General features: G+C 50.6%; 1 protein-coding gene across 1 annotated transcript in view; it reads left to right on the forward strand.

Moving 5' to 3' along the window:
• The first annotated feature begins 292 nt into the window (after positions 1-292).
• The window catches only part of FAM20A (FAM20A golgi associated secretory pathway pseudokinase), a 47,139-nt gene continuing 34,152 nt past the window's right edge, over positions 293-13,279 (forward strand). Inside the window, exon 1 of the mRNA XM_024130286.2 lies at positions 293-697. Within this exon, the coding sequence (XP_023986054.1) occupies positions 342-697 (356 nt within the window). The 5' untranslated portion in view covers positions 293-341. The remainder of the gene's footprint in view (positions 698-13,279) is intronic.

The following is a 13,279-nucleotide window of genomic DNA, read 5'->3' on the forward strand; positions in this document are numbered from 1 at the left end:
CCGCAGGGCCGGAAGAGGGCTCGGGGTTGCGGGCGGGCGGCGCCGGAGGCAGGTGCCAGCGGGAGTGGGCGGGGGCGAGAGCCGGCGTCACCCTCCTCCGGGGGCCGGCCCGCGGAGCCGGGGGCACGGGCGTCCCCGCCGCCCGCAGGAGGAGCCCGAGCGGCCGCATCCTCCGGAGAGACGCCCCGGGCTCCGCAGCCGCCCCGCCCCGCCCCTCCTCCGCGAGGCGAGCGCCGCCCGCCCCCGCGCCCCGAGCCTCCACCTGCCGCGGACTCCCGGGACCGCTCCGCGCCCTTCCACGCCGCCGGCGGGCCGCGCCCCCCACCCCCCGCGGCGGGGCCATGCCGGGGCTGCGCCGGGACCGCCTGCGGACCCTGCTGCTGCTGGGCGCGCTGCTGGCCGCCGACCTCTACTTCCACCTCGGGCCCCGGGTCCGGCGCCGGCTGCGGCCCCGGGAGCGCCCGCCCGGCTGCCCGTGCGCGCGCCGCGCCGCCCCCTCGGCCCCCCGGCCGGCCGCGCGCCACGTTCCCCCGGCCGGGCCGGACGGCGGCGGCCCCGGCTCCAAGCTGCGGGCCCTCTTCGCGCACCCGCTGTACAACGAGCCGGAGGAGCCGCCGCTGCTGGGGCCCGAGGACTCGCTCCTGGCCGGCCCCGAGGCGCTGCGCTATTACCGGAGGAAGGTGGCCCGCTGGAACAGGTGAGACCCCGCGCCCCGGCGCCCGGCCCCGAGCCGACCTCCGCGCGAGCAAGACTGTCCGGGCAGCAACGCCAGCAGGAGGTGCTCCCACAGCTCCTCTCGCCGCGAGCCCCCGGGGGGCCATCCCGAGCCCCTTCTGTCCCCCGGGACATCTCGCCCCGCTTTCTCCTGGTCCTGATGCGGAAAGCCGCTGCCGGACTTCGGTTTTCCGGAGTGACGTTCCCCAGCAGAGCTACTCGAGAGAGAGCTGCTTCGAATCCGGCACCTACCTCTAGACCTGGGCGCCTCCCGCGAACCGAGGCTACACCCGCCACCCGGCTCTTCCCCTTTGCTTATCCCTCGGCGCGGGGTCAGAGATCACGAGAGGTCAGCCGGGCAGAAAGTCAGTGGTCAGTTTCCTGAAATGGTCGCCACGCTGTGCTATTTACAACGTGGCTTGTCCCGTGAGTGTTTCAACCTGCAGGCAGTTTTATTATCGTGGGGATTTGGGCACGGGGGAGATAAAAATCTACCTGGGAATTTTTTTTTAATCCAAGGCAAAATTTTATAGAGGGAAAAGAAATGCCAAACGTATTTAGTCTAGTATTAAGAAGGATTTTGTGTGTGTGTGTGAAAGGACAGGGTGGGAGGGTCCTTTGGAGAAGCTGGAATGGTCCGTTCTGAGATCCCCAGCTGATGACAGAAGGCCTTCATAGGACTTAGGGCTCTGTTTTGAAGTACACACTGGTCTACAGATCACTCAGTCCACTTTCGGACCACACCCATCACTTTTCTTAATACAAGAGATTTCCAGATGAGATGTCTTTGCGGGCTTTACAGTCCCTCTGGAGGATGGGTAGACATAAATGTCTGTGGAAGCTCAGAAGCCAGCCCAGTTTAACTGTTTGCTCGTTATTCTGTAGTGCTGAGATTGACCAGGGGTGGAGGGGGCCCTCAGAAAGCAAAAAGAAAAAAAAATTGAGAGTTACTGGCTGAAGTCGCTGTGGTGTGTTTCAGTTGCAACTGGCTGATGATTTTGTATTAAAAAGAAAGTGGTTCTCGATTCTCTTGCTAACTGGACACAATAAAAAGGCAGTTTGAGATTGCTTCTCAGACACTGTCATTTTCGATATTACCTTTATTTCATCAATAACGTGCAGATCAGTGAGCTAGGAAGTTTTGCCCTTGGAAAATTATCTCCACGTCCATTGAGGATTTGAGGAGGGACCGTGGGAGAAGTTGCTGGCTTTCGTCAATGTCGATCAATATTCACTTACATTTCTGTGGCCTTAAACGTCCCTACATTACTTTCGTCCTTAAGGAGAGTCGAAGGGAATATTTTGGCAGAAAAGCAAAAGTCTTTCTCACCAATCTGTCCTACAAACAATTTTGAGCTTGATTTCTGTGCCATTATATGTCAGAAAAACACATTTACTGACCAGGAATGATCTTGGGCATTTAGTTTGATGGGGACTGGTGACCTTGCTGTGTTCGGCGCTAACAGAGTAGTTTCGTGTGGTTGGTTGAACGTGACCGTTGTGATACCTACTTATCACTACCTTTTAATACTTGAGATCTCAAGTGAGGTTTGTGGGCTGTAACAGGAGGGGAGCTACACTTAAAAGTGTTGAAACCGGACCCCAGAGGCAGAGAACCTTCACCCAAACTGCATTGTAAATGTCAAGGGAAGGATTTTAATACGTGTATATATCAGGGCTAAAAATGGAACGTGGAAGACTCATTAGCCAGGGTGCATTGGAATTGCACTCAAAGTTCTATTGTGAGAGATAGTCACAAATTATCTTAAGTGAGACAGCACCCTGACGATGTGAGGACACATACAAAGTACCTGCTACAATGTGCAGGGCCAGCCAACGCTCCAGATTTCAGTGCAGACAATTAGAACGAACAGCAAAGGGAAAAACAAAACAAAACAAAACAGGGAGTGACCTTGCCAATTGTTTCCCTCTTGCACAGACAAGCCCCTCTTGTTTGTAGCCACAACCCAGCCAGTATTGAAGAGCCAGGCCTTTCTAGACATATGTGGATGCCACCCTACCAGTAATTACTCAGCATCATTAACTGCTGTCCAGAGTAATTGTGGCCGTAAACCAATCTGCCTCACCGGGAGCGGCGCCGGTAATAAACTAGCCAAACCAGCATTTCCTCCCCAGTGGCCCAGAGGAGCCCATTAGTCTGAGTGAATGGTTTTTTAATTTTAAACCACCACACTGATAAGTACTGGTATGAGGTCAGAACGTATCTTTCTATAACTTGAGCTCGTCGCCGATAGGAGTTAGGACACAACCCGCCTTTTCCTCTGCAGCACGTCTCTTTTTGAGCTCAGTGCCAGATGGAGCTTATACGCTGTTTTGAATGTTTCAGGTTCTCGATCGGTACTTGTTCACGGGATGTCAACATGTCGTTGACGCGACGGGTGGGGTGTGTTATCCTCGTGCTGTCACGGAGCTTTCTGCAGACCTCCTCAACGAGCTGCGCTTCCCTCCCTTCCTCTCTTTTCCCCCTCGCAGTGTAACTAAGTGGGGCAGCAAATCCAAGTGAAAAATGCAATCGGGGAAAATGTCTCTGTCGGGCCCTTGGCCGCTGATCACAGCGAGTGGTCCAGCACGTTTGGCACCTCTCGTGACTGGAGAAGAGGAGAGCACACGGGGAGCCCGGGAAGTGGGGTCGTCACTATTTCAGACCTTGAGCCAACAAACCAGACGAAGCCTTTTCCTTTCAAAGCAGTGGTGGAGGGCAGCGCTTACCTGGAGCCCAGGTTCATGCTGTCTTAGAGGCTGAGCTCTGGGTTCCTTCCCCGCCCAGCAGCTGCCCGAGCCAGACAGCATCTGTCCTTTGACATGTCAAAGCCGGTCAGCTTGGCTTGGCCGTTTGCCCTCGTATCTTTGGTCGGTTCCTCTGTAACCCTCTGGTCTGGCAGTCAAGGTCAGACAGGGTCATGCCTGCCTGGTGTAAGAACTCTGGCAGCTACAGCACAGATGCACGTTTTCCACTCTCTGCTTTTCTTTCTTGACCTCATCCTCAGGTATCAAGAAGGTTATATTTTCCTGCACTTACCAAGTCAGCATTTCTCAAACACGTGTGTGTACCTGTGTCCTTCCCTCCATCGGATGCCCCTGTCTTCCGCCTTCACACCTCCACCGCTTGTCTTAGCTGAAGAAGGCCTGGCCCTGAGTCTCCCTTTGACAATCACAGCAAAGAGACAGCTTTGCAAAAATGACAGCTGTTTGAGGGAAGTAAATTGGCTCCTGTTTTTCTCGGAGAAGATCCAGAAGCCGAAGCAGTTGTAGGAGAACAGCAGCGGCGGGCGGGGCCGGGGTGGGGCGGTGGATGCCAGAAGAGACGGGCAAGAATTCAGCTGGGCGGGAGAGTGGTCTGGTCTAGGAATTGCTGGAGAAAAAGCTTCTTCCCACCGTGGCATCCGGGGAATAGGAAATAAAATCTCTTTATTCTCACCCCCTCCTTTTTATCTCTTTCCTGCTTATCTCATGCTGGCCCCAGATCGTTTGGAGCGCAGAGTTATTGAGAACAGGCAGTTCAGCTCACAGAGCAGATAAAAGCCCGGGGTCTCACTCAGGGATGCCGGCCATTTGTCATTCACCCAGAGTCAACAGGACCTGGGCCCCTTGTTCGATTCTTCCGCCAGTGATGCCAGGCTGGGAAAGGAAATGAGCCTCCTGGGATTTGAAGAGGGACCTCAGCCACCCACCTGTATGTGGTTAGCATGTGTTAGCATAAGGAGTGGGAATCTGGACTTCCATTTCTCTTTTCTCCCAATTAGAGCCTTGCTTGGCCGGTTGGGAAAAGCTATGATTTTAGTGGCTTCTGAATCCCTGGATTTGTAGCTGGAGGAAACCTCTCCACTCCTCTCAGAGCCAAAAGCTCCAAACAGATGGTTTCAGAGAGAGCTCATCCAGAGGCCGTTTCCAGGTTCCTGCTCCCTCATTTCAAAGCTCAGTTCTCATGGCGGTCAGCACGGCAAAGACCTAAACCAGGGAGGGTACCAGTGTTCATCCAAGGAGGACGGCACTTCCGGTCTCCAGCTGCATCAGAATGAAGCCCGTCGGCCAAGAACTGGAAGACGCTCATCAGCTGCTCCATTGGTCCCAACCGCTGACAGCCCCCTTTGACCCCAGCCAAATTCTCATCCATCTGGGAACTCCGCTTGGTAGTTCTTTGCATGCAAATCCTCCCACCTGAGACATGCTTGGTAGGTGCCAGGTACTTGACATACACTTGCTAACTCAGGCCTCACAATTTCCTGAGAAGTAGGTGCAAGATTCCAAGATGCGCCCCCTAGAGGCCAGGCCCTGGGTGTACACGCACCTCATTAGCCAATCCAATGCTAATCTAGGTACTGCAGTAAAGGGAATTTACAGATGTAATTAAAGTCCCAGACCGGTTGACCTTGGGATGGGGAGATGACCCAGGTATGCCAGACCTAATCACATGAGCCCTTTAAAAGCAGAGTTTTCTCTGGCTGGTCAAAGAAGAGGAGGTCAGAGACTCCACGTATGATAAGTGTTGGATGTCCCATTGCTGACTTGGAGATGGAGGGGCCATGTGGAGGGAGAGATGAGTGACCCTCAGGCTCTAAGATGGGCCCCAGTCGACAGCCAGCCAGGAAACAGGGACCTCAGTCCTACAGCCACAAGAAATGAATGCTGCCAAGCAAGAGTGAGCACAGAAGCAGATCCTTCCCCAGAATCTCCAGACAAGAACTCTGCCTATAGCTGATGACTTAACTTCACCCTGCAAAGCCTGTGCAGGGAACTCAGTCACGCTGCGCTGGATTGCTGACCTGTAGCTCGGGGAGCTAATCAGTGGGTATTGTTTAAAGCCACAAGGTTGGAAAACTAATTCAGCACTGTGTTTACTTCATTTTATGGAGGAAACTGGGGATGGGAAGGTGGTTATAACTTGTCTTCTTAAGCCAGGCAGCTAGCAAACCTCAGGCAGCCTTTGCACCCAGAGGGTCTGGCTCTAGAATCCATGCTCTCTGACCAGCAGCTCTCGCCCTCTGCATCCTTGGACGTCCACGGGTGCTCTCGCTTTTCCTCTCCTGGAAAGGCTTTTCCGACTACTTCCACCCGCTCCGGTCCCTCCCTGACTAGACTCATCCTCTCCATATACCATCACGTTAATTGTTACGACCGTGCCGCTTCACGGCAGCTGTCACGTGAGCATGAATGGCCACTTGCTCCTGGCATGAAGAGCCCCCAGCTTGCACACGGTTGCACGAATACATCTGTTTCATGGTTCCCCATAGGGGAGAGCCAGAGTAAATATCTGTGGGACAAATAATGGGGGACAGATGACCTCAGGATTTGGGGGCCATTAGTCAATGGCCTGTACCCCTATGGGAGAGAAGAAGGCTTGAACAAAAACAATCTTAACCGTAAAATTATCCCACCTATAACCTGGTTCTTCCTCCCTATAAAAGTCAAAGGCAAAGCCAGCCTACTGAGACATCCTGGAATTTGGATCTGGGGTCCTCTCCCTACTACAGTAACGTAAATAAAATCAATTTCCAAAAAATAAAAAAATAAAAAGAAGCCCTGAAGGAAAGTTGGAAAGGTGCCGTTTGCCAAGAAGAGAGAATTTCCTCAGCTTCCTGAACTTTCTGAGGAAGAGCAGCCAGAACGTCATGGATTCAAGAAAAGTGGGAACCACAGAGAGACCCTGACTTAGCCAGAGCAACCCCACTCACCCCTTGGTGGGTGCTGACCTGTGTTTCCTTGTGATTATTCCTTGAACTGGAGGACGATGAGAACCTGTGGATTCTGCTGAAGTTGGCTTTCGCGTGGCTAAAAGCCGAGTGAGGATTCTAAACAGCTGCGGCTTTAGCGGGGCAGAAGTTCCTAGGAGTAACAGCATCTGCGTACCTGTTATTAGAGGCAGGCGCACACATATATGCCTAAGGAAAACCATAGTACAGAAAAAGAAAAGGCCTAGTTCTTTCTATGGCCTGCCACTTGGCAGGGTGTCCTGTGGTTGAAACGTGAAATCAAGACAGAACTGAGTCTGAGTGCCTTGGAGATGCCAGCATCCAATACTGTCGATCCCTGGAGGAGGCTGACCTTGGAAGCCAAGAACTGGAGACCGCCAGCATCATCGGGCTTTGAGCAAGACGCAAAGTTAAGAGCCAGAAAAGGGCCTGTTTTATCAGATTCTCTAGTAACAAACCAGGTAAATTTGGGAAGTCACAGGGGATAAAAAATAGCTCAGGACTATGGTTCCCAAGAAACCAGGAACCTGTAATAAAATTCAGCAAAATGTGGAGAGTAGAGAGAAACTTGAGGAGTCGTTGGCACAGGGGCAGATGAACTGAGGCGCTGGACCATAAAAGACAAGATGGCCTGGGGAGAGATGGGAATTTAGACAGCTTGGGAGAGGTGGATGGGTTAGAAAAGAGCTCTGCTGGCAGAAGAAGACCAGAGCTGTTCAGCCCTGGGAAGTCAAGTTCAGCTCTCGGAGAGCAAACTTGCCTTCAGCTGTCTGTACCTGGGTCAAGCTCTGAAGTTCGTGGGTAAGCACCGAAACGGAGCCTGTACGGAGGGACAGATCGTCTCTCCTGGCCACTGCAGGCGTCCCGGTGTCGTCAATTCCAATGGGCTTTCTATTTTTCTGATTCATTTTCTTCAGCGGCTGAAGAGTGACACATCCTGTAGGGAGAGTGTGTTTATCTGCACTCACATCCCAGCTCGTGTTTTTTCACTCTGAGTTAAAGAATTCTGCACAACCAGCGGCTGCTTATTTGTGCCTTCTGAGCTCCTCTCGAGCACTCAGAGGTGCTAGGGGAAGTCAGACCGACCGGCCGCAATTCCATCATCAAGTCAAGCCCTGATTAACCACCCTTTCGTTGCAGGGGTTTTTTTGTGTGTGTGTGTTTTCTTTTTAAACTGGGGTCATTGGATCCTACTGAGGTCAAGTGATGAGGTCTCTATTTCCCTTAAATTTTATGCATACTTTGCATTCTGTGCATATGTTTATTTTCTTAGGCAACAGTACACAGTATTTGCAAAGTGCTGACTACATTCGTCAGAGTACTTTGATGTCAAATGACAGAAACCCAACTCCAACCAACGTAAGCAGTTAAAGGAAACGTAGAGAATCAAGTAACCAAAATTCGGTGAAGTCAGCTACGCTTAGTTCTTCCTCTTGTTTTAATCCCCTCTTGCGGTTTCAAGCCCCCCAAACCCAGGGACCAGAGAGAGAAAAGGGCTTCTAAAATTTCCAAAAAGAAAGACCCTGGGCAAAGCCACTGATTGGCCAGGCCTGGGGATACAACTGGGCTCTAGAGGGTTATGATTGGTCCAGTTCTGAGGAGAATGCCCAGGCTCCAACCAATCACTGACGCCGGGGAGGTGGAGTCATTGGAAACTCTCCACTGAGCTCTCCATTCAAGCCACGTGGCTCAGTGTGGGAAGAGCAGTTCGCCCAAACCTGGCTGGGTGCCCAGACCTCAAGTGACCCAGAAGAACTTATGTGACCAGAGTGATGCTAGAAAGTTTCTCAACTTGTGCTTGCTGCAGTTTCTAACTCTTAGAGCCACTGTTCTGGAGTTTTAATAAGACTTTTTAAAAACAAATTCATTCGTAAGAGATTCCTAATATGCAGAACTTTTACACCAGTCATTAAAATTACTGCAAGAAGATAGGAATCTTTATTTATTTGGGCTTTCTCTTAAATCAGCCGTGCTCTCTTCATGGGAGCCTAAAGAAGGAATTCATGTGGACCCATTAATGGGCTCGTGTCTCTTTCTCCCAAAACTCAACTGAGAACCAGGATGCCTGAGTGTTAGTCCCAAGAGAAACTACCTTCTCCAGGCCTACGTTCCTCCTTTTGGCATGAAGAGGGTGAGTCTGTGGTTCCCAAAGGCTCTGACAGCTGTTTTCCAAGCTCTGCACATCTTCAACCAGGATTTCTTCTGAGTGAACATATGGGACAAGCATTTTCCCAGTGTGTTTCATGAACTTCCAGGGTTCCTGGAGGTGCTTCACAGGTTCTGCAAATGATTGATAGAATTTGCATTTTGAAAGTATATACTTTAAGGCAATTTTGACGTACTATGAGAAAACGCACACACGACTGTGTTATGCACACTGTCGGACACTGAGCCTGCCACGGGTAATTTATGTGGACAGATGACTTTCCTCCCTTCTTTGTTTCATTGAGGAGTGTCCTGACATTGCAAGGAAAGCCGTTAAAAACTGTCTCCTGTCCCCATGACTTCTGTGTGTTTATCAGGATTTTTTACACTCTGCTCCCAAAATAATACGCAGAAATTAAGTGGGTACTGAAATAGGACTATCCTGTCCTCCATTACCCCCCGATTTTGAGTGCTTGAGTTCATAATCCTATTATCCCTCTTGTTCTTATTAACTTTTAAAAATAATTTTACATATTTGACCGTATAACTTCAATTTATACCAAAAAGTTATGTTTGACCTATTTTATACATTGGGGATTCTGTGTAAGATTTCTTTTGAAAAGAAAGTCCCACTTCTAGAAAAAATTTGAAAACCACTGATTTGGCATATACAGAAATAGAGTAGATTTCTTTCCTTTTTTTCTAAAATCGACGTGCCTACAACCCAAGCCTCCTGCTCCCCTCGTCTCCCAGCCCCAGCTATTATCACTCATTCTCTCTGATAACCAAGCCCCCACCATCACTTTGCCAATGCTTCTGGCCACTCGAGCATAAAAGAGCAACTTTTAGGTCCTGTGTACTCTTTGCTTTTGTTTCCTAACAAATCACTCCAATACTTAGTGACTTAAAACAAGAACCATTTACTTAACTCATGATTCTGCAGGTGAGCGATTTGGGCTGGGCTCAGCCAAGCAGTTCTTTTCGTCTCTGCTGGGCTCCCTCAGGCATCCATGGTCTACATCTGGGATGTACTTCCTCCAGTGGAGTCCCGTGTCTAGGACCTGGGCTGAGAGGATGATCTCGGCTCCACGCGGCCTCTCATCCCCCAGTCCAGCCTATCGGTCTTGTTCACGTGGTAGCAGCAGAGTACCGGGAGAGAGCAGAAGTGTGCGTAGCCTCTTGAGGTCCTGAACAAAACCTGACGAATGTCACTTCTGCAACATTCGATTGGCCCCAGTAGATCCAAGGCCACCTGGGGAGATGCAGGTACCATGGCCATGGAAGTGGAGGTGGTCTGCACAACTTAGTACTCTTCTAACGAGCAAAGGCTTGAGGGTAGTCTTTTCTCCTGGTGAGTTGTTGGGTGGTGGACAGGCAGCTGTCAGGGGTAAGAGCCCTTCCTGTGTGTCAATGGGAAAAATAATATAACCCTTCACGAATCTAGTGAAGCCGCTATGGACTGAACTGTGTCCCCACAAATTGCGCCGACTTAGGCTCGGCTCCACCTCAGTGCCCGGGGCAGCGTGCTGAAAGCCATGTCTGAAACTTTCTCCCTCCTCCCGGTATGGTCCTTCCCGCCTCTAGAGGCCTCTCGGCCTCCCTGACTCCCAGACAAGATGGGCTCAATCCCTTCCTTGGGGCCACGTGTTTAGCTCTTCAATTATTCTCTTTTCAACCTATCTATTTTTGGATAGACTTTAAGCTCCACCTTCGTCTTCAGACCATCTTTGAGGTCAAAAGCTGAAAACTGGCCGTTTGTCTCTCTTTGCATTCCTCCTATGGTAACCCTAATCCTCCCCAAGGCCACAGATGCTCTGATGGAGTGGAATGAGTACACAGCACCCTCTCACAAGGATTTTAAAGCTCGTTTTATACATTTTTTAACACTTTCATATTAACCAATCTTTTGTATTAACCAACATAATATTTAGAACAATAATGGAGGCTTGTTCTTCCTTATGAGGTGTAGTAAGAGCCTGTATTTTATAAACAAATTTTCAAAGGCCGTTATCTGTCCACTTATCTATAAGGCATCTGTGAAAATAATTGTTAATATCGTTAACACCATGAATCTGCAGAGTCCTTTCTACTTCCTGAAGCTCTTTAAACGGTCTATAATTAGTTCATTACTGAAAAAGATTGGGCTTTACAGCCAGTAAGAGGTTGACCGGCGTATCCCCATGGAAAGATGTCCAGTCAATCCGTATTTTATTATAAAGCAGTATCCCCTGGCATTGCCCCAGGCTGGGAGGCTTCAGTGAGCTCCATGTAGGACCCCTGATGAAAAATCTCGGCAAGAACCACAAGCGCTGCCTTGTCCTGAGACCCTCAAGAGGCCAGACCTCTCAGAGAACTAACCCTCTGCTGAAATGGACAAAAACGTCGTCAGTACAACTCGGTGCCCTCAAAGCAACACAGGGAAAAGTGTGTGCTCCCTGTTTCTTATATCAGTGTGTTATTATAATATACTGGTGAGGAGCTGAGATCTTCTCATGTAATTCGCTATTAAAAATTAAATATGCCATCCAGGATGGGTTTTCTACGACAAACTTTTCTGCCTCAGTAACCTGGACCCCTTTCAGAGAACCCTTTAGGAGCTACACAGCAACAGCTGGGTGCCTGAGACTTCCCACTTCTAGGAAGCTGGAAGTCAAGTCTTTAAGCCATCAGATCTCTTGGCATTTCCTGAGCAGGGTCTAAAAAGAGAATTCAGTCACTGTATTTGTTTCCTAGGGCCACCATGACAGATGGCCACTGTTTAAGTCACTGTTGGTGGCTTGAAACAAGGCCAATTTATTCTTTCACAATTCTGGAGGCTGCGGTCTGAAATCGAGGTGTGGGCAGGGCAGCAGGCCTTCCGGAGTGTCTGTGGGAGAATCCATTCTGTGGCACTTCCAACTTCCTTGGCTGCCAGCATCCCTCGGCTCGTGGCCGCATCACTCCAGCTCCGGCCTCCTTGATCGCATAAGCTCCTCTTCTATCTCTGTCTCTCTCCTCTAAGGACACACGTCGTGGATTTAGGACTCACCTGGTAATCCAAGACAATCTCGTCTCAAGAGCCTTACTTACCTCTGCACACGCTCTTTTTCCAAATAAGGTCTCTTTCACAGGTTTTAGAGATTGGGTCACGGACATATCTTTTGGCGGAGCACCGTGCAGCCGCTGCAGTCGTGTCTCATCATGACCGTAAAGGCCGTGCCGGTGCCATTTTATTTTTATTTTTTTAGAAAGACTTTTATCGTTTACCTAAAAGATTTACATAAAAAGGGTATTTTACCGTTTACATGACAGATCTTGCTTTCTCTGCTAGAGCTTCTGATGGACATGGAGGGGCAGCGCATTTAGGATGAGACGCTTGGCGGCGCCTGCAATGTAGGTTGTCAGGGTCGTCATTCGGAACAGAGAAATAGATCTAGTAAATTAGCTGAACTTGGACATAGGAACAAAGGTTCTTTATGAAGGTCGCGGAGTCAAACGGGATCAGTGAGTGAGCTCAAGCCACGGACCTCTGTCCAGAGAGGGGCCAAAGGGCCGGGAGCAGCCTGGACTCTCCTCGGACAATTCTTTTGGACCTGCTCTGACAGGTGAGCCAACGGGTAATCAGTGCATCAAAGCCGTGTGCCGTGGAATGTGACTGCAAAATGTTTGGCCGGAAAAATATTAAAAATAGATGATAAGCCAATGCCCACCGTAGGTTTTAAAAACCATCAATAAAGCAACCACTGGATGCCTGATGTGATCAGTGCAACTTACCAGGGACCCCTCTGGGTTAAACTCATTGCAAACTGTACACCCCAGGTCGCTGGATGAGGTGGCGTTCTGTTCTGTTATGAGCTGTAAATCCACTGAAAGGTCTGGGGGGGTCGGCCAAAAACGATGATCTTGGATTTATAGCAGTTGATCTGCAGCCCTTCTTTTTGACAGGAACCAAGCTAGCGGTCTGTTTAGGCTACTTGTAATTTGTGATATTAAAACCACTTTCTTGGGCTTCCCTGGTGGCGCAGTGGTTGAGAGTCCGCCTGCCGATGCAGGGGACGCGGGTTCGTGCCCCGGTTCCGGGAAGATCCCACGTGCCGCGGAGCGGCTGGGCCCGTGAGCCGTGGCCGCTGAGCCTGCGCTCCGCAACGGGAGAGGCCACAGCAGTGAGAGGCCCGCGTACCACAAAAACAAACAAACGAACAAAAACACTTTATCTGCATCTATGAAAATGCTTCTTCCTCACTCTCCGGGCAGGGGACGCTGTTCCTAACGCACCCAAATGTTTTATTTATTATTAATTTATTTATGTATTTATTTATTTTTGGCTGCATTGGGTCTTCTTTGCTGCACACGGGCTTTATCTAGTTGTGGCGAGCGGGGGCTACTCTTTCGTTGCGGTGCGCAGGCTTCTCGTTGCGGTGGCTTCTCTTGTTGCAGAGCACGGGCTCTAGGTGTGCAGGCTTCAGTAGTTGTGGCCCGCGGGCTCAGTAGTTGTGGCTCGCGGGGCTAGTTGCTCCGACTCTTTCGTTGCGGTGCGCAGGCTTCTCGTTGCGGTGGCTTCTCTTGTTGCAGAGCACGGGCTCTAGGTGTGCAGGCTTCAGTAGTTGTGGCCCGCGGGCTCAGTAGTTGTGGCTCGCGGGCTTAGTTGCTCCGTGGCATGTGGGATCTTCCTGGACCAGGGCTCGAACCCATGTCCCCTGCATTGGCAGGCGGATTCTTAACCACTGCGC

Source organism: Physeter macrocephalus, chromosome 14 (genome assembly GCF_002837175.3).
Source record: "Physeter macrocephalus isolate SW-GA chromosome 14, ASM283717v5, whole genome shotgun sequence".
In the NCBI taxonomy this organism is placed as follows: domain Eukaryota; kingdom Metazoa; phylum Chordata; class Mammalia; order Artiodactyla; family Physeteridae; genus Physeter; species Physeter macrocephalus.